This window comes from Netta rufina, assembly GCF_964035555.1.
Source record: "Netta rufina genome assembly, chromosome: 4".
NCBI lineage: Eukaryota > Metazoa > Chordata > Aves > Anseriformes > Anatidae > Netta > Netta rufina.
Window position 1 is genome coordinate 10,230,275 of NC_140127.1, and position 27,911 is coordinate 10,258,185.

General features: G+C 37.2%; 1 protein-coding gene across 2 annotated transcripts in view; it reads right to left on the bottom strand.

Moving 5' to 3' along the window:
* The window catches only part of GRID2 (glutamate ionotropic receptor delta type subunit 2), a gene marked incomplete at both ends in the record, with an annotated part of 702,974 nt that overhangs the window by 117,158 nt on the left and 557,905 nt on the right, over positions 1-27,911 (bottom strand). For both annotated transcript variants that reach the window (XM_084285976.1, XM_084285975.1), the window contains 3 exons: positions 2,545-2,857; positions 9,586-9,783; positions 27,284-27,385. In XM_084285976.1, coding sequence (XP_084142102.1) covers positions 2,545-2,857; positions 9,586-9,783; positions 27,284-27,385 — 613 coding nt within the window. The remainder of the gene's footprint in view (positions 1-2,544; positions 2,858-9,585; positions 9,784-27,283; positions 27,386-27,911) is intronic.

Below are 27,911 nucleotides of genomic sequence, written 5' to 3' on the forward strand. Positions count from 1 at the left end.
TATTTTTTTTTTTCCCCTCAAGTCCCACAACAGTTTTGGTGCTTTGAGCTACCATGTCCCACCAGCAGCTTTTATTAACACAGATTTACATCACATAATCCACAGTGAGCAGATGCGGATCTCCAAATTCCTCTTATTTATTCCAGTAAATTCTTTTTCCATTACTTTTTTTTTGTTGTTGTTGTTATTTGGTCCCAGTTCTTTTAATCTTATTTTCTCCTCATCTTCCTGCTTTGTTCAAAGCATTAATTCAGCACTCCCCAAGCACTCGCTTTACTGATTGGTCTGAAACCCTGTTTCTTTATATGCTATCCAAGCATCTGTTGAAGTGTTCTCCTGCAGGCTACCACTCTTGATCTATGACTTGGGAAACTTTTGGACACTGGGCAACACAGGTTTACTTGGCTAGACATAAGGCAAACAATTCAAATAATAATTCATGAGGCTGAAGTGTGTGATTAAACTAGCTTTGCCTCCTTTGAAACCTTGCTGGGCAGTCTCCTATAAAGCTTTTAAGGACTAATGATGTTGGGAGTACAGCAGGGGTGCTAAGGATAATATCAAGCAATAAACTTATGTAAAATCACCTCACATTCATGCAGTAAAGAAACTAATTCACAAGTTTTAACCTAAAAGGCAGACAGATGTAATGAGTCTAGCTCTGTAACGGACCAACTGCTCTCTCACAGTTGGATTCCCTAAACAGTTACATTGGGAATATTTTGGATGGAAAGAAAATTTGAAAATCCACCTACATACAATTGAAAAAAAACAACTCTGGTAGCACTAAGCTGGCTCTGAAGTCTTTGTTTTTCTTAATAAACAAACAAACAAACAAACATAAAACAATCTCAGCTTTCCTCAGCTGGCCATCACCGCTCAATGGAAATGGTAATTCCAAAAGTATTCTCTCTAGGTTGATGCATTTAAAAGCATACCTCTTGTGGACATCCTCAGCCTCAGCTTTTATTTTATTTTATTTTATTTTTTGGATGTTAGTGTTACTTTCTTCTTTCACCCCCTGCTTCTAGAAGTTTCAGATGATTTTCATGCATACCATCAACTTTTATGAATGTCATCTGACTGTTTCTAACAGAAAATAAGGTAATTTCTAAATTATGTTGCCAGCATTATGTAAATACAATGCTTTTCCCTATAGCATTCCATCAAAAAAAACAAGTGTTTTGAAGCTGCAGTGGCCTTGGCTTTTTCTAGTGCAGATGCCCCGTGGAGTTACAAAGAGGCATATCTGCAGTGCCAGTACAGACTGGCAAACAATTATGTGCATAAATACCAGAAGGTACCTGTTCTATTTTGTTGTCAAGTGTTAATACCTGAACCATCTTTTTATATTAAAGCTGTATTTCATTATTCTACTTTGCATTATCCCTCCAATTTGTAGGTTAGGATTTTAAAAAGTATATACCAAGCTGAAGTGTTGTCCCTGATGCCTTCAGGATACATGGTTAGATCTCTGCCAAAAGAGATAGACTTTGAAGGACTTGGGAATATAAACCAAACCAGGCTACACCAGATGCTAAGGGGAAGGAAGGAGAAGCATCCAGGGAGGCCAGAGAAGCTTGGCTGCGTCTAAAAATTATATGGAAAAAATGAGATAAATCATAAGAGGGAGGAAAGGATACCAAATAAAGTAAGACCACTCGAGTACTGTGTTCAGTTTTGGGCCCCTTGCTACAACAAGGACATGGAGGTGCTCGAGCGAGTCCAGAGAAGGGCAATGAAGCTGGTGAGGGGCCTGGAGAACAAGTCCTACGAGGAACGGCTGAGGTAGCTGGGATTGTTTAGCCCGGAGAAGAGGAGGCTCAGGGGTGACCTTATCGCACTCTACAGGTACCTTAAAGGAGGCTGTAGTGAGGTGGGGGTTGGTCTGTTCTCCCACGTGCCTGGTGACAGGATGAGGGGGAATGGGCTTAAGTTGTGCCAAGGGAGGTTTAGATTGGATATTAGGAAGACCTTCTTTACTGAGAGGGTTGTGAGGCATTGGAACAGGCTGCCCAGGGAAGTGGTTGAGTCACCATCCCTGGAGGTCTTTAAAAGATGTTTAGATGTAGAGCTTAGTGTTTTGGTTTAGTGGAGGACTTGTTAATGTTAGATCAGAGGTTGGACCCAGTGATCTTGGAGGTCTCTTCCAATCTAGATGATTCATTTAGCACGTTTCGTAATGGTGGTCATCTAAACTTAGTTCAAAAACCATACACCAACATTTTCTGACTGCATCAAAATACAGCACTCACATTAACTATGAATAATTGCTGAGCAGGTGATAATATTTCTTTCTTCAGCACAAGAAATCATCCTTCTCTAATTAGACATCTACAAATTAAAACTAATTAGCATATAGTGCTTCCGAACTTATCGTGGTTCCCACACTAGGCTGCTGACTGCCTTAGAAACCTCACAGCACACGGCTTTCCAGTGCTCCCAGTTCCTCAGGAGGCAGGAGGCAGGGAGGAGGATGGTATCTATGGCAACCAAGAGGATGCACAGGTTTTATCTCAGAGGCAGTCTCCTTCTGTCTCTTACCTTGTTGCACAAAGGATCCGTACACAAACCACATGGAGTTGTAAAGCGTTGTGGAGGTCATGGATCCCATCTGAAGACGCGGGGGGTTGAGCCAGTTCAAGAGGTAGACCAGTAGCCCTACCAGCAGCACAGTACCAGCTATGCATGCCCACAGGGAGAGATCAAACGGTGCCAAGCAGGCAAACATGTCCACCGTCTTCTCTGCTTTCCGAAGCAGCACGCCCACTGAGTAGTCCATGTAACGTGTTGTGAAGTCCACCACATTTTCCCTGTCAGGGGTGATGGTCAGGGCAGAGATCCCTATGTCGGCTCTCTGAGGAAAGAGAGAGAATAACATGTATGAGCAGGAGCTACAGAAAAGCTCTTTGTTCCTCCTTGATCTATAGTGGCTAATTTTATCATAGAAAAGCAGATGCCAAGGCCAATAGCTTGTTAATAACATAACATTCACAAACTTAAAAATGTAAGTATTCAACAGAATAGCTGTATCACCTCTTTTAGCTTCTGTGAGCAAACTTTGCTTAGTGGACTCAGGCATATTAGCTCTCCAAATTACTATTTTTCCAAGAAATCAAAATACTTCAGGTACAGGCAATAGCTTAAGGAAATCTGCTTCCTGTTATTTTTCTTGGCTTATTGAAGCCATCATTGTCACTGTGGCAAAAGGCAGACCTTGAGTACAGCATTTCTGATCAGAAATTAGTTCCTGACTGAGCTAGATGATATCCAACACTCTGATGACATGATGCTCATGTCGAAGGACCACTGCCTGACAAAGAGCATCGTATATGTACTGGGGCATTTGGGGTGCCTGACATTCTGAAAAACACCAACCTTGGCTGCAGAGTGTGAAGTACAGAATAGCAGATATTCCATGCATTCCTTCAGTATTAGTTCTTCTATATCCTCCTGCTAAGCAATTCCTACAACAATCTGTGCTGCGGCTACCTTGGACATCCTTTGTGCCATTTATATATATATATATATATATATATATATATATATATATTCTAATTTAAAGAACCCATTTCAGATGAAAGGGGAATGAATAACATTCCTTGAACTAATCATTGTATTCCACAGCATGTCTGGGTATTAAGTCTCCAGAGACACTGGGCACAATTACAGCAAGTGCTATTTTATTTTTTATAGATACAATTAGAACTGCAGTGAAAACAAGAAAGGGTATTTAAAGCAGACACAGTAACACTGTTTAAAAAAGACCAAATACTGAAGAATAAGGCTGTAAATTTTAGATACTTTAATATGAGAAAGAATACTTAAAAATACTTAAAGCTGCTACTGGTTTGATTCAATCCACTTCTGTGGTCTCTCGGAAGAGCACAAATGCATGAAAGTCTCAGTACTGAGTCAATTTTATTAACTGTTCTGAGTTTCTTTCTTCTTGTCCAAAGAAGGCGGATCTTACCAGCTTCTTAGAAATGTGAACTATTAAGTGACAATGTATGAAAGCTGAAACTGATTAGAATCAAATTTGCTAATTATCTGCAAAATGCCATCTGCAAAACACTCTGTCATCCATGGTACAGACATATTTTTAATCACAGTGCGATGAAGTCTTTGGTTTACATGATGTTACTTCATTCATGTCAATTTTCACTGGCTTGAGAAAATAGTGGAAGGTAGCTGGGGGCCTGACAATTTAGACAAAAAGGTGTTTGGTTTGCTTATAAGCAATGAATTAGAGATTCATCTTTAATTAGTAGTTTAGATTCTGTAGTGTCTTAAATGAAGCTGTGTTGATGTACGCAGCTGAAAGCACGACTCCACAAAGTTACTTCATGTCCCTTTCTATTAACCTTTTGTGAGTGATGATTTAACTGCCCAACAACAGCAGTAAACTCGAAACTCTAGTAAGCAATTCAAGTAAAAACTTCATCAAAACTGTCCATGGAAGCATCAGCTGAGTTTCTCCATCCTCTAATTACAAAACTTTTAGCCAACAAATGACTTAAGTGATTCACAGTATCTCCTGACAGTTCAGTCCTTGCAAATCAGTTTTCATTTGAAATGTTTTCCATGATTGTGAACATAAATGTACTTTCACAGGAATTTCCAAATCTATACCAACAGTTGTCAAGCAGGAAAATAACATCATATTTAGTGAATGTTATTTTTTTTTTCTTTCTTGAAAGTATATATGAAAGTGAAACGGGTTACAGGAGGACACATAGAACCGCTAAGTAATACTTTGCCTCTTCTAACTTTAGCTAGGATATTAATTATCAGCATGTTACTAAAACACTTCCTTACTGCAATAGATTATTGTGGTGTACTATTGAAGTTGTATGTGTTTAAAGAATCTTCAGTGAAAAACAATATACATAAGCAGAAATTCTTTTGGGAAAAAAAAAATATTACTGGAGGATTAACAGATTTCTTCTTTCATTTTCTTTTAGATGAAAAACATATTTCTCCATGAAATACACTGAAGGGCACAGTATGTGATATTAATGGAAATACTGCTTCTATTTTACATCCCTGGGGAGTAGTCTCTCCACATTCCACAGCATTACAGTTCCACTCTGCTTATCAGCTAGCCATGATAAAGGAACAACGTTGTCCTAATGGAAGTGTTGCATTTCCTTTATCATACTGCAGCAGCAATTGTGATAATAGTTATGTCTTGCTGTAAAAAAATAAAGTTAGTAAAATCAGAAATGGAAAGGAGAGAGATAAGTCCCATTTTCCCAGTACTCACGTGTTTACCTATTCCATATATAAATTAAGGTTATACTGAACTATTACAACTCATATTCTTAACTTAATTAAATCATAAGCTTAGGGTTAGTAGAGAACTGCACGTTTAACACAAAACCACACTTAGGTTTAACTTAAGTTTATCCACAGAAGTTGAGCATTCCTAATTATGCACAAATTCTGTCACTTTGTATTAAATTGGAAGATGAAAAAATTAAATGCTTGTCATTAACATGTCAAATTGGATCAGAGGAGACATCAGTTTGAAGAAGTCAAGGTTCACTTAGTGCTTCTGAGATAGAAAGGTAAATGCATATAATTATGTCAATATTTAGAAGTAAAGCTGCCAATCTGAATTAAAAATATGTAAAATTCTCCACCCAGCTTTCACAGTGCCAAAATCAACCAACTATCAGTATCTTACATGTCTGTTTAACACATTTGTGATGAATTAAACTCTGAATCCTGAAACTGCCTGAAAAGCAGTAGCGGGCATTATTTTTGTTTAGGTCACCTGCTTAGGAATTTATATTAGTGAACAGCAAGTCTCTTGAAGTCATTATAGAACATTTCCAGAATCAGAAAATCTGAAATAAATCACCAGCTGGGCCTGATGGTCTTGCTATCCATGTCACAGAATCAGCTCATCAGCAATGCCTAGAAATTCCCTTTTCTATTGCTTAGGCAGTACACCTCATGCACATGTAAAGTGAGTGATCTTATGATTATTCCTGTGGTTCATGACCAAGAATAGGGAAAATACATGAATCTACTAAATTGCTCACAGGAGGCCTTTCATTTTATCTACTTTCAATGTTAAATCAAGTTTCAATGAATGCTGGAAGCAATAAACCACAGTCACACATGCTATGCAGTCATTAACATGGACATGCAAAAATTAATTAGAGAGACTGTTTTGCTGAGGTTGACACACACACAAATAATTCTGCCTTTACTCAACTACTATTTTCTCTTGTCACTTTGGCTTCCTGGTGTGCCTTCTTCATTCGTATGCTGCTTCCCTTAGGAAGATGCATTAAAAAAAAAAAAAAAAAAAAGCCTTATAAGAGCCTTCTACTTTGCTTGTAGTTTCTCTTATAAGTTCTTGGGCATGTTTTTGGCCTTCCATTTCTGACAGAACTAAGTGGAATCTGGTAGTTAATCCTATGCCATTTACTTCTTGATGGCTCCTCAATTGGAAAAAACAAACAAACAAACAAACAAAACAAATATATATATATATATATTTGTATATATATATATGTCAAATGAGGTAGCATTATGCAATGTTGGAAATAACAGTTTATGAATATAAATTTCACCAGAGTGTCCAGAGCCATGCTAGAGCCTACTATCCTCTCCCACAAGTGGCATTAACCACCTCCTTTGCCTGTCACACAGGTTTGTTAACGTGGCTTTGAGGACAACCAAAGAAAGTGCTGCAAAATGGTAACTAGTGGCAAAAGAAAGACTTGCAGTAAGGGACTGCTCCTCCAAGATGGGCTTCAGCCTCTCTATAGGAAGCTGCTGCCCTCTGAACTCTAATCCTGCTTGTGAGCTGAAGCTCTGTGGGATACATTCTAAGCCTCACTTCATTTCCTGGTTATGTTCAGGTTATGCTGAAAGGAGAAGGTGTATGAATCAAGGGTGTACCTAATATAAGACCTGACAAATGAAGGAGGGGAGGCTTGAGTGGGTTCACTATTCACACTAAAGACCAGCTGCTTTGATCTGCTGATACCAGCTCCAATTTTAGCAGCCACTAGGGACAGGAATACCTTGTCCTCGGAGCAGGAACAGAGTAAACTTGGCAGAAGCTCAACTCTGTAAGGTTGTGAGGATGTAGGGCATGCACTTTGCAGCACAAGACTTCCATCCCTTAGCCTGCACAAGAGCCCACTACAGGGCTCTGAATTGTTTTAATGCAAGTAGTATATATTGGTCTTCAACACAGAAATTATGCGCTTGTTGCAGCAACTACCATTTCATGAGTCACATCTGTAGCAGCCACAGACATCTTTTTTAATGAGATGCACTCAAAAAGAGAAGGTAGCTATTTTCCATTGTAGCTGAGTGGGACTTGTCTTTTGTAGAAATACATTGTTCCCAACTCATTTCTGGCTCGTGCACTAACAGGCAAAGAGCATCCCCTCTGTTTCTGGATTTTCTCCACATGTTGGCCAGACTATCATGTAATACTTGATTGAGAAAACAAGGAAACACTATTTTAAACAGGTTAGACCTTTAATTTAAAACCATTCTTTGCTCCCTTGCTTCCCCTTGCAAAGTTGCCAAGCAGATAGATATTTGAGTTCTGGGAGCAGAAACTCAGTTCACAGTAAATAAGAAAGCAGCCTTTCAAGAACAGCTTGCGCTTGGTAAGGGGTAGATACACACTGGCTGCTCGCCCAGAGGTTCTCTTTTGCCTCAAGAGGGTCAGAAAAAGGGAAGGACACAGTGAACCTTTACTGTAATTATACAAGGGGTGAGGAAGATGCTAGAAAAATGATACACTGCTATTGTACTGAGGAGACAAGGGTTTCACATTCCAAGTGCAGTTCTGTTAACTCTTCATATCTTCTACATATACTTGTACAGAAGAATTTCACATCCATTAAGAGTCATTTACATCAAAATGGTAGCAGACAGGCAAATCTGTTCTACCGATGACATGTATTTACAGATCTAGTGGTTACTGCCATAGGGGTGTTAGAGTTATGTGAATCCCTGCCTAGTAAGGGAACAAGAATGCCATATATATTTATTCATGAAAACTGTCTGATTTCTGTTGTTGTGATTGCTGCCTTATGAATCATTCCCTTTAAACAAAAAATGTTCCAGGACTGCTTCCATCTCCAGAGCCATCTAGGACTAGGACACCTCCAGCCTGAGTTATGCAGTGTCCTGCAGTATCCTTTCCTGAGTACTATGGAGAGTAGAGTATGGTATGACATCAGATTTAAGGAGCAGAAAAATGATAAAAATAGATTGATAGGCAATTCTGGTGTTAGTCTAATAGTTAGAAAAGGAATATTTAGTTCTTACATTTTTGAAGTTGGAAGAAAATTTGATTTTCTAAATTGTTCCAGCTCACCATGTATGATTACAGAATACCACCTTTAGGCTTCATAAAGGCATAGGGAGACAACAAAGGAAGTTTATTACTACAACGTAGATGTACAAGCTGTGCCATGGCTATGGCATATATGTTTGTTTTCCATTCTAACACACTTTGTACTGCTCAGGCAAGCAGAATAAGTTAAGACTGTAACTGCTTTCTTTTTCATGTGGATCATAACTTCATTTTTTGAATTTTTGTTTTGACCATTTCTTCTTTACTGCAAGATATGTTTTCCAGCATTTTTCTATGTTTTAGTTCAAGTACTTAATAAATCCTATGTCTGACTGCATTGTTTCTTATTCTTTGCTGGCTATCAATTAAATTTCACCTGCAGATTTGGAAAAGAATTTCTATAAACCACCAGTAAATTATTTACGTGAATATCTACTGCAGTTATTTAAAGAAAAACAACAAACGTTGGGTTCTATAGTGGTAAAACCTGCACCTATACAGCTGTAAAAACTGCATGTACAGGTTAACTAAGAGCAAATAAAATATATATGTTCACAACACCAAAGAGACATTAGCAGAGTAGAGTCTGCCCAGCCGTTTCTTTCCCTCTCAGTGGAAGAAACTGAGAGTAGATGACAGGATGTGTAAAGTGGGAAAAAAATGGCACATTTGGTTTAATTTATTTATGATACAATATTGAACGTTTAATGTAAAATTAAGTAGACTAAATGGTTTATTAATTACAGAATAGAGAATATACTACTCTTGATTCATACATCTGCATAATGTGTTATTATATATCAATAAAACATTTTCTGTTGATTATATATTTCATGCATTCATCACACCAACATTTTTCTAAGTGCTATACATTATTTATGTAATGTATCACTAATTACTGCAACACCAATTTTTTCTCTTTAGAGCAACCTCTTCAACTCATTTGTGTCAGGTCTTGCCAAACTAATGAGGATGCTGTGCATCCCATTATTTGACTGTATTCAGATTTCATACTACTGTGCTCTGGATGGAAAAAAGAGCCCTTACTTCTTAATTAGTTGCCACCCAGCACTGTTTCTAGCTTTTTCTTTGTCATCTGATGCACCTGGGCACACTATCAGATACTGTCAACACAGGCAATGAACAAAATTTTATCAAGGACTCATTAAGAAAGGTTACCAGCAGATGCAAATGTATTACTTAATTTTATTACATGGCTTTATTTAATAAGATATTAATAACCTTACCTTAAATACCAGTTCTCCTATCAGTCCGTTCCACGATCCATCATCTTGAGGACTCCCATACTTGTGATCTGGTGCAACATAAATTTCATATTTAAAGCCAAGGTAATTGGCCAAGGCTTCCAAAACATCTATTGAGAAGCCCTGATATTTCTTCGGTTTTCCCAGAACATTTTCAGACACCATGACAAAGGGTTCTTCCTACACAGAAAACAAAGGGGTCAACTGTTAGTGAAGCAAGGGCTTGACACATTAAGGTACCTTTAAAAAAAAAAAAATAATAATAATAAAGGAGAACTTAAGAATGGTTTACACAAAATTTTCCAGCAATATGTTTTTAGCAGTGCACCTTCCATTCTTCAAGATGCTATTTTTTAATGTGTTTACTTCAGCAGAATTATCTCAAACTCCCAGTAAGAAATTTTCTCCTCTATTACATATTTCAGAAGTAAATCTTCTGTTGTGACATTACAACTTAAATGCTTTTCAGTAACGCCTTCTGTCTGCACTTATGCTCAGCATGGCAGACATACACTCGTATGTCTGTCCATAAATATGAAGGATTCTGCCACTTTCCACTGTCTGGGTAAATACTGTATGTGACAAATGTGACTTAATTCATGCCATAAGGAAAGAAAACCATGGTGAAACAGGCCACGCTGTAGCAACAGACATTTATCTTGTCCTTCTACTGTAATCTAAATTTGAATATCAAATGGTCAATTTTTTTCTTTCTAAGGTGTTTTCTCCAGAGATCATCCATTTGTTTAGTTTAGGAAGAATCAGGGGACTTGAGTATGTCTATAAGAACAATTGGTGAATGTGCATCAAAAAGATGACCATAATGAAGGATACAAATAAATAAATGGAAGTTGGAGTTGGTTGGTAAGATTTCCAAAAAATATGCTTTTCTTTTTCTTCTTTTCAAGTTCTGTTTTCTCTCTCTTTTATTATTATTGTTTTATTAATACTTCTAATAATATTCCCAGAAAGAGATGAGTTTGGCTAACTTTAATTTCTCCATCCTCTGCTGCCCTTCTGTGTTATTCTTCCTGGTGAGTATTTAATTTCTAGACATTACCTTTCACATCCTCTTAAAATAAAACACACAAAAAAAATCATATTTCTGAGCACAGAAATACATTTGCCAGAGATAGATCTCATTTACGGTTGTTTTTTACTTCCTCTGAGAACATCTGCCTGATTTACCTGAGCAGAACAAAATTATCAAAACCCTGAAAAAATTCACAACGGCTCTGTAACACTAGTGTATTTTTTTTCTTCAAAATATGATACATTTCTTTCCTTTAGTCTTTTGCATTATGCTGTAATTTACTATGAGTTTACCAAAAAGATCTATTTGGAGGTGTAAAATTCTAGTTCTGCGACAATTACAAGCACACAAAGCAACCTTGCCACCACTTCTTCCCAATCTACATAAACCATGAGCATACAAAAGAAAAGCTTTTGTGGCCCAAACTCTATAAACATTATCTCCAGAGGCATTTTTGTTACTGTTTTAATAAACTTTTTTTTTTTTTTTTTTTTTTTTTAGTATTCTGAGACTTGACTCTGTCAATACCTCAGAAGCCAAAGTACTACTCACAAATTCAAGAGCATTTTTAGTTTCCTTGTATACCACTCTTTCCGAACAGGTACCACTGAAGTGCAGGAGATAGGTATTTGGAATAAAAAATGCACCATATTTAAATTATTAAGTTAACGTTCATGAGGATAGCCACATGCTGAAGATGCTACCAATGAAGCAAGCAAGGAGACCTTCCTAGCAGGATGTTCTTTTCTGTCTTCAGGAAAATCAGAAAACAAACAAACAAAAAAGCAACCAAAAATACCCCCCACGAAACAACCAACCAACCAAAAACCTGTAACAAGTAAATGAACACAACCAAGGAAGGTTGACTGCCCATCAAGGCACTATTTCCCAGTTGTCAGAATCAATTCCCTTCTTCCAAATTATCCAAGATCAGCCAAATAAAATAAAAATGGAGGACAGCAAATGCAAGTGAATTTTTAAAGTAGTTTTCCAGTGACTGGGTTCTAGAAACATTGAAGGAATTGAGACTAAGTTGATGAAAGCCTCTCCTAGATGAAAACACAGACTGAATGTAGTTTTTTTGATTATTTGTATGAGAGATTTCCCACATATACACTCAAACTAATACAAAAATGTTTCCACAAAAAAATTGTAATTTATCAATCTAAGCATATTTGGCACAAAAATCTAAAGATTTATATGTGCAAAGGATATTTCAGATATTGAAAATTTTCATACTAGAAAGAAATTGTTTCTTATTATTTCTGAGTTATTAGAAAATAGTTCATATTTTAAATTTTTATTCAATTTGTTAAAAAGCAATTGCTAATTGCACTGATTTAAAGCACTCTTTAAAATGCATTTTTTGTGGCTAATTTCACTTTTATTAAGCTATGTAATACTGTTTGATGTTGAGAGTTTTACCAAAAAAATGTCCAGTGAGTTATACACATGTTGAAATATAAATGGTCAAATATCTGTATGCAAAACAACTAACATTTCCCAATGCCTGCTGAAGCCTGGAGCGGTAAAATATTTAAACATATTCCAAAGAAAACCAAACAAATATATTGTTACTTTTTTTTTTTTCTTTATGTAATTGTTTACAATTCTCAGAAGGCATTGAAACAGGACAAAAGTATTTGTCTTGATTCTTTTCCCCCATTAAAGCTGCAAGCTGAAACTATGCCAGCTGCTTTTTTTTTTTTTTTTTTTTTTTTAATATTATTATTATTTATTTATTTATTTTCATACTGGGAGAGTGTTTTGTGAGCTCCCTATGGAAAGAGATACATACTGCTACAATATTGACGTTAAAAATGATTATTTTCGTCCTGGAGAAAGAGCTTTTAAAAAGAAAATACACAAAGCAAAAACAGCCAATACACTTCTCACCTTCTCAACAGAAAAATAATGAGAATAAAAATTAAGCTTGTACAAAGCAGATGACTCACATGCTAACTACTGAGTTTGGAGGTGGCTAAATTCACATCAGTGGTGAAGCTTCCTTTGGACCCCAATTAACTGAATCCTGATCAGGTACATTTAGGGGATGTCTTTTCTTCCATGGGCAACGAAGTGCAATGGTGAACTTTGAGGAACTATTTTCCTTCTACTTTACTCCTAGTGTGTCTCCTTGTCATTAACTGAGAGTGACAGAGCACTAGAACAGGTAGCCCAGAGAGGCTGTGGAGTCTCCTTCTCTGGAGATATTCAAAACCTGCCTGAATGCCATCCTGCACAATGTGCTCGAGGTGATCCTGCTCGGCAGGGGGCTTGGACTAGATGATCTTCAGAGGTCCCTTCCGACCTCAACCATTCTGTGATTCTGTCATTCTGTAACTGAATGCAGCACTACTAAGCCCCTGGTTAGGACTCATTCTCAAAACAGCTCCATGGTCATCACTATCTGGTGTTTACTTGGGATCTAAGTGAGCTGCCCTGATACAGAGGAGGGTGTGTTTAATACTCAGTGGGATCAAAGGATTTTACACAGCCCATAATGCCCACAGGGAAATGAAAGTCAGCAGCAACCAGGTAACATTTATATTATGTGAAGCTGTGCACATTGCTTTTTACAACTGTAAGAAGGCAAAGTCTGGTTCCAGGAATGATTATCCCCTAAAGCAACAGAAGCTGGATATTGCCCTTAGGAAGGCTAATGGCAGACACAAGATTAAGGCAACATAACACAGAAAAGGATTGGGAAAGATCTCTGGGACAGCAGAGATCAAGTTTGCAAGAAGACTTGACAATTTATTAGGGTTATAAATATTTAAAGGAAGATGCTACATATCAAGATGTAATTTAGGAACAGGATGCATGTTACAACTGATATAATTTAAGAACTTGCTACACTCTTATGCAATAGCTCTGATGACCCTTGGCTCCTTTAATGAAGTAATTCAACTCTTTATCTAGCACAAATCTACTCCATTTTTGTTGAGTGAGTTGATCTGATCACCAGGGGTCCAGGCAAATGCCAGAGCCAGTACAAGCAATGGAGTAAGACTGTACAAGCAGAAGGGAGGGAAATAACAAGAACATGCTCCTTTTGGTATCAGAGGCTGGTTAATCAGCTCAGACAACTTACCTGAACATGTCTTCAGATGCTCACCACAGTGTTATTTGAGCTTCACAAATTAGTGTTTACCACTGAAATACTCATTTGAGGAATAAAGAGTTATCATCACTATTTTCCATGTGCAGAAGTGGAATGCACAGATTGCAGGGCCTGTACATCTGAGAACTGAATCCAACTGTGCTGGGTCAGGAAGAAACACATTAACCAGAGGTTTTCCTTTTAGCCTGTTTAATGCTTTAAAACATTTGCATTTACGTATATATCTGTACCGTGGTGAACCATGACTTTAAGAGAGTAAGATCAGATAGTGGAAAGCAAGAATTACATGATAACGAAGGAACATGGGATCCAAAAGGAAGCTGCCTTGACCAAGGAGAGAAACATTTCACCCGTGAAAGGACTTGCCAGGGTAAAACCACAAGCTGACAGCAGAGACTGTAATTTGGGCTCGTGCAGGGTGAATGGATTACAGGGCAATATGGGCACAAAAATGCCACACAGCTGAAACACAGCCCTCAAAACCTGCCCTGAATTTTAAAAGTGGTAAGTAGGGGATGAAGAATTTTTTTTTTTCAAAACAACAAATCAGTGGAAATCAGAGGTTGAATGCATAGAGCTTGAAGCAGCCTGGATGCAAGATTAGTGGAAAGAAATGCTGCACTTCCTTGCTTTTTTCCAATGAGATAAATGGCCAACAGCTACCTATTCAGGACTTAGGTTCTGGTGCACATAAAAATGAAGCAACACAAGGTTCTTTTAAGTGCTTCAAGAGCCTAGGATTAAGAATACAAAATATAGTTTTTATTTACTCTGATGAAATTCTCAGACATATACCAATAGCTTGTAAGTAACAGTGTGACTGTAGGCCTGACGTCATCGTTTTATTTCCCCTATTTATAACTTATAAAGCTAAAAATAAAAGGAAGAGATGAGCTTTTGGGCAGAGGGGACCTTCCCACTTGGAAACAGGAGGAGTAACACTCAAGCTAAATACCAGAAAAGAACAATTACTCTGAGTTCAACTTGATTGTTTTAACAAGTTAGACAATCGGAGAGTAACAGCAATTTGTAACTGTGCTACAGGGGTTGGTGGTAAAGTCAAACATTAAATTCAGTCCTTTGAGGTGGCAGGGAAGGAGAGCAAGAGAATAATTGCTTGTGGAGCATTCAGGGACAATTTACATGTATGGAAAAATATATCCCTAAATCCAGATGACTCAGGATGTTTTTTAATAGGAAGTAGAAGAGCGACTTTAAACTCCAAGCTTTGATAGGTGTATTTGAGCTCTTCTGTGAAAACACATTTTGGAGGATCTGGTATTTTTGGATAGGTTCTCTCTTGTTGGACAAATTACAGAAAAAACTCTTGAATATAGAGGAAAAGCACCATTCAAATCTTCAACACAATTCTCACTAAATATGAAGGGAAGGAAAGTTTGCATTCAGTGACCTGTTGACAACCAAGTGGTGGTCTCAGCCCACCTGTTAATGATCATTTAACAGGCAACAAGACAGATTTTCTCTATAATTACAACGGTGGATTCTGGGGCTTTAAGTTGAGACTTATTTCAGGACAGGAACTATATATGGAGCCATCATAAACTGCTCTGTTATGCTCATTTATGGCAGTCTTACGCTTTTCCTGATGATATAAATGATGAAAAAAAGGCAGGACACCCTGTATAAAAGGAAAAGCTAAAACAAAATAAAATGTTTGGTATTATTCTCCTGCTCAGCCGAATCCTCCTTTCCCCTTACTGTGGGGAGGAAAGCTTCCTAGCCAGGAGGCTCGACAGAAATTAGTAAGTGAAGAAAAAGTTACTGGCTTGTCAGATCAGAGAAACTGATCTCTGCTGGGATTTACAACACGCATTGGGGCTTGACTCAGACTGCAGATGGATGGCCTTATGTGCTTCTACTGTGCTTGGAAGAGAGTTTCAAAATTAGGTAATTATATGGGTGGTTAGAATTCATAAAGCATATGAAAATGACCTCTGTGTCTACTCATCAGAATTTTCTGAACACACTGGGATATAATGCTTTAATATTGACACTCTGTATTCATTACATGGAACTCTGTATTCATTACATCTTCCCTTCTCTAGCAAAAATCGGAAGAGAGAGGAAAAAACTGAAGCAAGAAATCAAGCTCAGTTGTGGGTGAGACTGTCAACCTGTGTTCAGCACTGACCCTAGGAGCCATGGACAGGCACATTAAATGGTTCACATAGCAGAGCCTCAGCAATCACGTGGCGTGAATATTCCCTGTGACACTTAAAAACTTCTATCACCTGGCAAAGGCTAAGAAACTGCTCCCAAGAGTGAAATTCACTCTCATTACTGGATCACTCAACACCCTTCTGATGGCTGCTGGATGACCAAGCACAGCCATTAGAACTGACAAGAAGCACTAAGAAGGCATCATGAACCATAACTAAAACATTTTCAAGCACATGATGCTTTTGTCTTGTTGCTACACATAATTACTTTTTTTCTTGACTCATGAAAGAACTAATCCCCCACTTTTAAATATTAGCTATTTTGCATTTCTTTCCCCAAAAGAGTTTAGTGAAATAAGTAGCCCCAAATGCTTAATTTCCTCAACTGCTTTATTGACCACTGTTTAGGGGATTATATTTGGCTAAGAACAGCACAGCAGCTTGTTATTTTTTAATTGAACAGTAATGTACATTACTTCATGTTAGAATCAATGACCAAAATTCAATTGAAACATTTAATTCTCTCATTACAGAAATTCTCCCACCAGCAACAGTTATAAAAGTTGCTGCAAAACATAACACAATCCCCACCCCTTAATAACACTAAAAGAAAGATGAAGGTTTCAAACCTACAAAATCTTGGATAATTAAAGTATTATTTTCTTTCAATATCCTCTTGTGCCAATGGGCTATGTCACAATATTGGCACCTAAATCCACCTTTCTCAGATTCTCTGCTTTTCAAACAGACTAATTAGAAAGTTGGTTGTACTAACAAAAATGTCCCCTTGCCTACAGCAAGAAGCTAGTTCATGTCATAGAAGTTGAAGAAAATATTAAAAGAAGGATATTTTAAATTAGGCCTTCACTTGCCACTGTCCTTATGCATGTGCTTCATTTCATCTCACTTTTTTCAATGATAGTTTTATTTTCATCTTCAACAAGGCATGAGTTTGAGCTTGTTCTTTCACATTAATGACTAAAGAGCACTTTAAATAATATATATATATATATTTTCGGAATCAAACAGCAGCTTATGGATTTATTTTGCTATTTAGACTAGTGCTATTTAGAACAAACAAATGAAAGATGCTAGCCACCGTCCCACCCCCCCAATATCTCCTATTGCTCTGCAACAGGACTAAGGCTTCTTTCAAAGCCATCTATTGCAATGGTCTATTAGGATGCAGCCAAGCTTTGTGTATTGATTTTAATTCACAATAACTTAATGCACCTAATAGCTCTTTCTGAACCATTATAGTTATATGATAGGAATATGGATTGAGATTGGAATCGATTGGAGTGTTTTAGAGTATGCCTGAAGAACACAATGCTGGTTTTAACATAGCTAAGCTCAGATACTGGATTTAGCCAAACTGTAGTACAGGTATATTAACCTGCTGGGAGCTACATTATACTTCCAGCAGCCATTCAAGAGCTCCTATTCACAACAAATTCACATAATACTTCAGGACATTGTACTCTCATGAAGTTCACCTCCTTTTCTGTCTTGCATAGTATGCAAGGATAATTGTAATCAGTGTATGAACCCTTTTATGTTTAAAAGCCAAATTCTGTATGCTTTGTGAACTCCATGAATCTACCTGAAATGCAAATATGCCCAGCAGAAGAGATAGGTGAAGGTCAGTGAGAAGATAAGAGCTAAGGAGCCTTGAGAGATAGCCCTTGACACACAGGTGAGTTAGGTTGGCCCTACCACATTGTGCATTGCATCTAACTTACCGTCAAACTGTGGCCCCAGCCGGGTCCCAAAGCATTTGAATTCCTTGACACTCACCTCACCTTGTGCATAGCACCTACTACTTTAGAAAAATTAATTTCAAATATTAACTGAAAAATAGAAGGAGCTGGGTTCTCCAGCTGCTCTGAGATTAATGCTTGTAATACAAAGGATCACAGCAGGCATGTACAGTGTGAATAACTGTAAGGTTTATGACCTACCTGTTTTAATATAAGCTAGATATAGCTCAAAGGGACATAAACCAGCTATTAAACATAACTTGTGCCCAGTTAGTTATTGATTTCAATTTGGTCCTTGTACGGGCATGATGAGAGGAAGAGGAAAGACAAACTCTATCTCTATCAGGGGATACTAGTTTCTGTTTTTATATTAATCACTGGAATTATTAATATCTCAATGAAGCCTCACTAGTGTACACTACCTCTGGTAATGATAATGAAAAATTCATGGAGTGATCAATGTGTTTTCTAACAGAAAACCAAAAACATACGGAAGTGTTTGGAGACAGGGGAAAATGGAATGGGAGGATTATGGGGAGCAGACTACATCAAAACTAAATCTCTGACAAAGTGAGGAATACCTAATCAAAGCACACTCTGCCTTGATGATTGCCTGCACGTTAATTACAGTGCTCAGTTATCAACACTTATCGATTGAAGGGGAACAGCTGAAATGGTTTCTGTCACCATTTCCTGCTTGGTAAAGTAACCTTAAACAGAGACTGCAACCCTCACAAAGAGAGGCAGGGCAGATGGCCAAGGGCACAATGCAATTTAGGAACCTTATTTGATTCTATCTTTCTTTGTGGGCCATCATTCTCAGTCCCTGAGAAATACCACTCTTTCTCTCTGCCTCATTGCTTTAATGCTGCAATCTGATTAACAGATTGATTTTTTTCATTAAGCACCCAAGTATATTAAATACACTGTAGTGATTAAATACATGTAGTGATTGCATGCTGTTTGTATGTAGAGAGTGGAGGACTAGTGTAGAAATATAGACCATAAAAAGGCAGAGGTGAGATCGTAGAAGTCTGGGAGGGGTGAGCATCCCAGTTGACTAGCACAGAACAGAGATTTTGGGCTTCATTCAATGTATGGCACGACTGTGTGTTTTGGAAGTTTGTGCTTCTGAAGAAAGATGATGTGTACAGTTGGAGCCAGGAGGCACCAGAGAGTAAGGAGAAACTTTCATATGCTAATAGATTCTAAAATATTGAATTGGGAAAGCAAACTAGAAAAATAGCAGACACTATTTTCTATGCTGAGTAAGTATAGAAAAAAGGTGATGAGGGAGAAATCACGCACTGGTCTCTGCTTAAATGTTCATAATTATTATAACTACCACGTAAGATATTTATTATCACCTCCTGGCCTTAAAGTTTCTATTTGCTTGAGAGCCTATGATAAAAACCAGGAAACTTCAGGAAAAAACTTCCTTACTGTGAAGCTAAAATCTCCCAGCACTATCTCATTGCTTTCTAAAAGTATCTTGCTCAAATTGTCTAGATTTCTTTCCTTATTTTCAGAAATTAAAGTCTATTTGTGAAGGGCAAGACATAACATCATCAACCTTAGAACTGCAGTGAAAGTGTCTTTTTTTTTTTTATTTTTATTTTTTAAATTAAATGGTTTCTAATAAGTACCTTCATAAAACAAAATCTTTGTTTAAGAAGCAGTATAAAAAACATTATGTGGAGCCTGGCTAACACCACTATTACAGTCACTGCACACTATATATTTAATAGTGTCTAAATTATAAATAATTCTAGCTAACGTCTCCTAGCAGAATCCAATCAACCCAAACTGCTCCTGTGAACCTCCCCCCTTAGTCAATAATTATCTATACAAGTTACTAGGTTGTTTTGTTCCTGTAATACCAACTTCTCTCTTAAAATTGAGGACATAATCTAGATAATTTTAAAGCTGGATATACAGACAAGCAGTGAATGAAATGACTTGCAGTCAGCTCTTCCAGCTACTATCCTGCATTTCCACAGGCAACATTTTTTTTCAGTGTGTACTTCCTTTTATTTTAGCCCAAATAGCAAAGGCTTTTATTTTCTTAGAACTAGATAACATTTTATAGAAATGCCAGGTAGAAGGAATCTCTAAAACTGTCTTTCTTTCCTCTGACTCAATATAAAGCTACCTAGATTAACCAGTATAAACATGGACCTACTCTTTTTTGACACCTCTGACAATGAAAAGTCCACAGCCTTCTTAGCCTGAATGCCTCCATATTCTTGGTGTTAGAAACTGCAATAGTTACTCTGAGAACTACACAATGGGAACACTTTACAATGGGAAGTAAGCATTTGTGTCAACTATGAAGCTTGCTTTCCTTGAAAATATTAAGGGAGCTTTTAACCAACCAAAGAACAATTATTTCCATTTTCAAAAATACAACAGTAAGATTTTAGGAGAGTAAAAAGCAATTCATAAGGTCAGCATACGTCCCTACCATTTCTTTTAAAAAGAATCTTCCTTACATTAGCATTACATGAGCAAACTATTACTAAAACCTGTAAAACTAAACAACTTTTTTGTTAATGTCAAAAATTCAGTTACAGTAAACGCTTGTCCAGAATCATGCCCTGAAGTCTGAACTCAAGTTTCCAAGCTGGAAAATCTGCCTTGTGAAAAGACATTCCAATAACAACTGACTTCTCCATGGGAGCAAGTCACTCTCATCAGTATCTTATACCAAATGACAGCTTTTTTGTCAACAACTAGGTTAACTATGAAAAATAATAAATAGCGAGCCTAATTATGTCATGCATCATTGCTCCTGATGATGATTCATTTACCGATGAAATGAACACATCTACCACTGTTGCTATAATTTACCACCATTTTACTGAACATTTTCCTTGATGTATTTGTCTATAAAAGATCCATTTTTTCCCCAGCCTTCTTTCACAGATGGATAAGAGTAGCAAAAAGGAATACAAATCAAAAGGCACAGTGAATTGTTGCTGCCTGGGAAATGATGCATTTTTACAGCAATGAAATATTCTAAAATTTTAGATAATTTTTAAGTAGTTGAACTATAGCATATATGGTATATACCAAATAAATTACTGAGTTATGGAATACAGAGATTTTATAAAAGATTCTAGATAAACTATATCACTTACAGCTTTTCTGCCATTCAAATTCACTGTCATAAATGTCCATCAAAGAAAGATTTATCCCTTACTGGTAGAAAAGTAAAAATGTTTACATAAAACATAAATACTACAGTTGATGGTCAAGTAACACTTCTAATTGTTACCACATCCCAAGACCTTTCTTCTGCTATCGGTAATTCACCACCATGCACAACACAATATACTGACAATACTGATACACAGAGCACCACATAATTTAGTATAAAACATTACATAATTCAAAATTTTAAAAAAGATTTTAGACTGGTGCATAGACAGTGCAGCCTAACAGAATGAGGAAGGCTTCAGAGAAGTGCAGAGCATTCTGTTGTGAATGTGGGAAAAGGGAATTATCTTTGAGACTATTCTGACTATACACTACTATAAAATATTTCATATTTTCTGAGGTATCCCCTACATAATCTTTGCTGCAGTTGATCTTTTATTTTAAGGACAATTTTGTCATGCCATTTTTTAATCCTTTATCACTTTGTTCCTCTGAGTATACTTAAACACTGTCTTATTTCATCTCTTCTATGCCTTTCCTTTTTTTCTATCATTCTGAAAGCTACTCTAGCTTCCCCCTAAGAACTTTTGTCACTTTGTTTAAACCAGCGTTGGAGGTCAAATCCCAAAGACAGCCTCAGCCTTTAAAACCAGAAGTTAGCTTCATATCTCACATTTCATCTTTTTTTTTTTCTATCCAAGTGGGAAGTTCGCTAGAAAAAGGATCTGAAGATGCAGACCTCCTGACAGCTCATGTCCCTAAAGATATTGTCTGCTTTTAGGTTTGTTTCTTTCCTAATCTCCACAACTAAGGCTCACACATTAAATGCCAGTCATTGAGAATTAAACTACTCCACATATGAAAACATTTTCCCTGGTGCCAATGATGCATTTTTATTATTTCTTTTTCCTATGCTTGTCTACACTTCTGCCAGCCCTCTCATTTCCCACAGTGCTCACCTGGAGACATGGTCACCAACGTGCCTCTGTTCCACCTAGCTCTCTGCAAGCAACGTGGGTAATAAATAGCAAGAAATTGTACACTGGGATGTATGGCAAAGTATAATTCAGTATCACTTGATACTGTCGTTTCCCTCATCTGCCTGCATTTTCAGATCAATGAAGATGTGAAAATACATACCTCAGTTTGATAGCTCTATCTTCCATGTTAAAATTCTCAAATGAATTTCACGCCACTAGGAAGTTACGCCTCATGCACTTTGAGAAAAGGCTCTCTACTTTTCACCAAGTTGCTAATTCTTTGAAACAGGGAATTTCAAACTTTTGCCTTTTCAACCAATAGGGGCTTTTTTAGAAACATGATTTTGTGGATACCTGCTGGCCTATTCATTGTCAAACCAACCAAATCTCGTTTAGTTTCTGGTGGCTTAACATTCATATGAATAATTCATTAATAGCCACTACAACTAAAATGATATTATGAGAATATCTGCTGTATTCTAGCTGCCTTTCAATAAAACCAAGCAGCTGAAAATGAGGAGGATAAACTAAAATCGACAAAATGGATATCCAGCTAAATTTGTACTTGCAAAATTGTTCATTCAAGACACTCTCGATTTGTTTGGAGTTATTATGCTGACCTTTCATTGAGCTACATTTCAGAACTCAGAATATGTTTCAGATATTCACCAGCAAGTTGCTTGCACTTAAAAGTATCTTGTCAAGCACAAAATTCAAACTTTGATTCTTTCATTGCACGTAGGGAACCAGTCCAAGCCAGAGACAATTGACAATCAATAAGACAAAATAAAACTTTTCTACAAGTGTTAAAAGAAAGATGCTAACCCAAGTCAGACCAAAACATTGAATCACATGTCCACAGGCACTACTATAGTTCCTTCCAGAATAAAGAGCAAAGAATTGTTTCCTATTCCTATTTATGCAAAGATAATTCCCATTATCTTCAGAGTAGCCAGAGTATCTTCACAGCTGGGGTTAGAAGGGACCTTAAAGATCAGCTAGTTCCAACCCCTCTGCCATGGGCAGGGACACCTCCCACCAGACCAAGTTGCCCAAAGCCCCATCCAGCCTGGCCTTGAACACTTCCAGGGATGGTGCATCCACAGCTTCTCTGGGCAGCCTGTGCCAGGGCCTCACCACCCTCAGAGTCAAGAATTTCTTCTTTATATTTAATCTAAATCTATCCTTTTTGTAGTTTAAAACCATTACCCCTTGTCCTGTCACTACACTCTGTGACAGAGTCTCTCTCTAGTCCAGTGCTTTAGATCTGAAGATACATAACCCATAATTATTAAATTTATCAAGGGAAAGGGATTAGTAGATGGATGCAGATGTTGGGAATTGTTTTTGAAGACTTTTTGAAGGACTGCTTTGGGAAAATTAATCACAATCATTTTATTTATTTATTTATTTTTTTAAGAATGCAGAATGTTTCATATCATAATAGAAATATTCCTCTTTAGTGAAAGGGTTGTATGGCACTGGAATAGGCTGCCCAGAGAAGTGTTTGAGATACCATCCCTGGAGGTCTTCAACAAATGTGTAGATTTAGAACTTAGTGGCATGGTTTAGTGGTGGACTTTAGTACTAGGTTAGGTTGGACTAGTTGATCTTAGAGGTCTTTTCCAACCTGAGTGATTCTATGATTCTATAGTAAGTGCAATGTAGTACATGCTGCAATTTGCTATCTCATATTTTTAGAACCTCTCCTTTTCAACATGAAGGCAAAACAAAATGAAAATGGAAGAGGGGGTGGCTGCTATCCAGAAAGACATGGGAGGTTAGAAGGGTTAACAGGACAAATTAAAAAAATCATGTTAACTTCTCAAATCATGGTGAAAAGAAATCTATTCATATTCACAGGTATTATTATTTAATTTTTGTGTAAGCCTTCCTGTTTTCCCAGATCAAGATCATACTGTTAGAAACTGGCAGAATTAACAATAATATTTAATAACTTATTGTTATTAATAATTCACTTTATTTTAACAGACATGTATAGACTTAATTGAAGAACTCAGAGAAAGATGGAAAAGGGAGGATGGTAACAAAATAAAGTAAAATAAAATAAAGTTGGTGGGTGAAATCCCTCCTATGCACATATCAAAAGCCTTACATTTTTCATCACACACATTAAATATAAATCCCCATGCTAGTCCTATACAGCAGGCATAAACATGGAAGAACAATGGACTTCCATCTATTACTATGGTCTTTTTTTATATAAAATAGTTCTGTTGATTTCAAAGACACTACATTTTGACCAGACAAGTATAAGTTGAAATAACAAAATTAAAGGCCATATCTTAACAGCAATTTTCTTTTGATAACTGCTGTAAAATAAATAGGTCTAAATGAAATTCTAGTTGGTGTCTTTGATGACCAAGGTTTTGTGAGATCAAACTGAATACCAACAAATAGAGGGACTAAGAGTCTAGTTTTTGAAGTAGAGAAAACAAGCATTAATACACTGTTTGCAAAAAAATGATTTTGCTTCATTTTCACGGTGTTGTGTCATCTCAGCCACGACTTCACTCAAATCCAAATTTTATCTATTTCTGTTCCAGAAAAAATAACAGAATTGTCCCATTACAATAAGCTACTTGAATGAAGATGGGAACCAAGCTCAAATTAGTAACAAGCAAAGGCCATATAACTTAATCCCAAAGCAACAGATACGTTTGAAGTAATGATATGCTAATTACAGGTACATTTTAATTCTCAGATCAAACTACAATTTAGAAACCAGCATATCTTCATGAATAACCCTTACTTACGCGTAGTAAGAGAAACTGCTACAGGGTAAGCACCCTATATAATGCTCTGTCACCCACAGGAGCAGTAGCGACACCTATGAACATCTAAAGACTAGATAAGGTTAGAAATAATAATCACTTTGCAATTCTGGCATCTGCACTGTCCAACTTCTTTTCAGGCTTTCAGTTAGCAGCCTGATTTGCTGTCAGTGTCTGCCTGGCTGCTTCTCTCTCTCAGCCATTACAGTTAAGGGAGAAACAATATTTTATCCTCCTGATTTCTGGAATTTGGGTGAAAGTACGCAATCAAGGGAAGTGCTGGTGAAAAATACCATTTTTGGCTCACGAATTTGAGTAAGTATTTACTTTTTCCCTCAATTCACCCAGTTTGCAAAACCCTTGTCTCTCGTCTTTGCTGCGTAAAATTAAATGAACCTCAGTTTGTAATGTGGGTCTCAGATGATTTTGTCTATGTTGCACTGAACAACCACACAAAGCTCTACTATTTAAGAGAATAAGTGGATCCTTACATTATGAAGCCAACATGAATCATTCTCATCTTCCTCATATATTGCCTTCAGTGCATATTCTATATAAAATGAGTCAGTTTTCAAAATGGTAAATTAGTGGATTTCAACAAAGCACAATTCAGAGTAATTGTGTTTTTCACTAGTTGTGCTTTAAAGCTGTCAACAAAACCAAAACTGGAATATGCTTACATCACATGAGGATTGCAGCCAGGAGAGGAGCCTGAACTGACATGTGATGTGCGATGAACATTAAATGCAATTGTTTTTATTATTAACATGGAATCCTATCAGCATAACTAATGCCCTTTTTTTTTTTTTTTTTTTGTATGTTTGCAAGTTGCTAAATATTCATACTATAATAACTTGAAAGAAGAATATTCTCTAGCATGCTAACTAAAATGATTGATAACCGGGTATGAAGTCAGAGGAATAGAGTGGGGGAAGGAGAAGAAATAAGAAAAAAAAGTCAAAGACACCAATCTATTTTTGCTAGACAACTCTATTTTGCTAGACAACATCCACAGAACAATTTTGTCAACACAAAATTATACTGAATCAATTAAAATGCATACCAGGCAGAACAAAGATCAGTCACTGTCATCATGATACTATTTTGATGACCATGCAATTAATGAAGTATGAAAGAACCCTACTGCTTTGTCTTCTTCTGTTAATTCATCCTTCTTATTTAGTTGTGAGTTTTGTGTGTGTATGTGTGTGTGTGTTTTTGTTTTGTTTCACGTTGTTTTGTAGACACTATGGCAAGACATCTGGTAGCATACTAAGAGATGGAGCAGACTGGGCACCCTGACAGATAATAGCTTCTAAAGACACAAGAAATAATTGAAGGGCTGACGCTCACTCTAGTGTTTCCACCTTCCATCCCTAACAGAGATTTTTCCTTTATCATGGAACATCAGCAATGGGATTCACTCTTACCCTTTTCTTTATAAGCAAATATTCAGGCCCTCAAACACAAAACCCACAGTGAAAAACATAGATAGGAGAGATAGGGAAGTAGCTCAATATAATAATGTAGCACGGTTCTGCAGCCGTGGGTCAACTTTCATGCAGTCATGGAGAGGTTGAGGTAGAAAGGTCATCTGGTCCAACCCTCTCGTTTGGGCTGAGCAACTTAGAGCTGGTTGCCCAGGACTATGTCCAGATGGCTTCTGAATACCTCCAGAGATGGAGATTCCACAGCCTCTGTGGAAAACCTGCACCTGTGTTCTGCCACCCACACAGTAAGGTGCTTCCTGATGTACAGAGGTAACCTCCTCTGTTTCTGCTTGTGCCCACTGCCTTTTGTCCTGTCACTAGGCACTGCTGAAAAGCCTTACTCTATCCTCTTTGCACCCTCCCACCAGGTATTTATCAATGTATGTATACACCTCAATGGATATTGCAGTTTTTTCTATTTTCTTTCTGTGGAGTGAGGGTGGGTTGGGGGGAAGAGGGCACTGCTCCAAAGAAGCTTATACATCTCACATATATTTATTTTTCTTTATTTTTTTTTCCCCTCTGACAAGCAATTGAGCAGCCAAAGCTTATGACAGGGAATAAACTGGCCTGATTTCAACAAATACCTTCCTGTCCTGGTAGACAATGTCTGTTCAGCTTTAAACCAACAGTAGCTGCTTAATGTAAAGTGTCCACAACGGAGGCACCTGGCTGAAGGAACCAGGAGGGAGCAGTAAGCATTTTACTGAACTAACATCACTCCCTCTAAAATAATCTTGAATATTTTTCTGAGTGCAGCAATTTGTGTCAGGCTGTACTCATTTTGGGAAGGTAATTGGAAGGCAGCTACATCTTATGAATCATTTAGAGTTTCAGCTAGGTAACTTTAGCTAACAGGACATTTGAAGTTACCTTTATCAGTTCATATGGTTGTGTTATCTAACTTAGTATGTGCCTGTGGAAGGTTTTAATGCATTTGATTCATGTTCTGAAATGAACTTTACTGATAATTTTATTTCATGGAAATTGCTCCTTTACTCTGGTATTGACAAGCAGAATTTAGACAATTAACGTTGACTAAGTTCTTGGTAATATGATGTAGCTAATAAAAATCCTTTCCAATTACCCTTAGTCAAGAAGATGAGGAAAGATGGAGAAAAAATATTCCTTCAAGTGCAAAATGAGGATCTCTGCTTACCAGCACAGTCACCACACGCAGAACTACTCCTCGCATGTTATTCTCCAACTTTCTGTCAGTTAGTGACCCATTCAGACCAGTGACGGGATTCCAGCAGCCAAGCTGAAAGAGAAAGAAGAATTTGTTTCTGCATCACCCGTAAAATCACTTCTCTTAAGCAAGAACATATGAAATAAACAGAACACCTTCTGGAATCAATGGGACAGAAAGTCAGAGAAGAGTTTGTGGGCAGATTCATCTTTTGCAAATGAAGCAATTAGGGATATTTGTGCTTTTAAATACCAGAGTGTAATGGATGACAGCGTCCAGGGTTGGAACATGTATTGCCTTAGAAGAGCTCAGGGAGGACTTCTGTATTAATGAAAAAGATTTGAAAAGTAGTATGGCTGTAAAAGTACTTCTACCTGACTTCCAGTGATACAGTAATTGGAGAAATAATAGCTACCATAATTTCAGTATGCTGTCTGCTCCAGCCCATCGTTCCTAGTGGAACTCTGATGAAAGGAATTAACTGGTTTTAATTAAAACTTATACTACTCATTGATAATGAAACAGCAGTGATTTTTAGCTAGGTTAAAAATCCCATTTAAAAATGACTGAGAAAAGACACACAGGCACACCGAAGTAT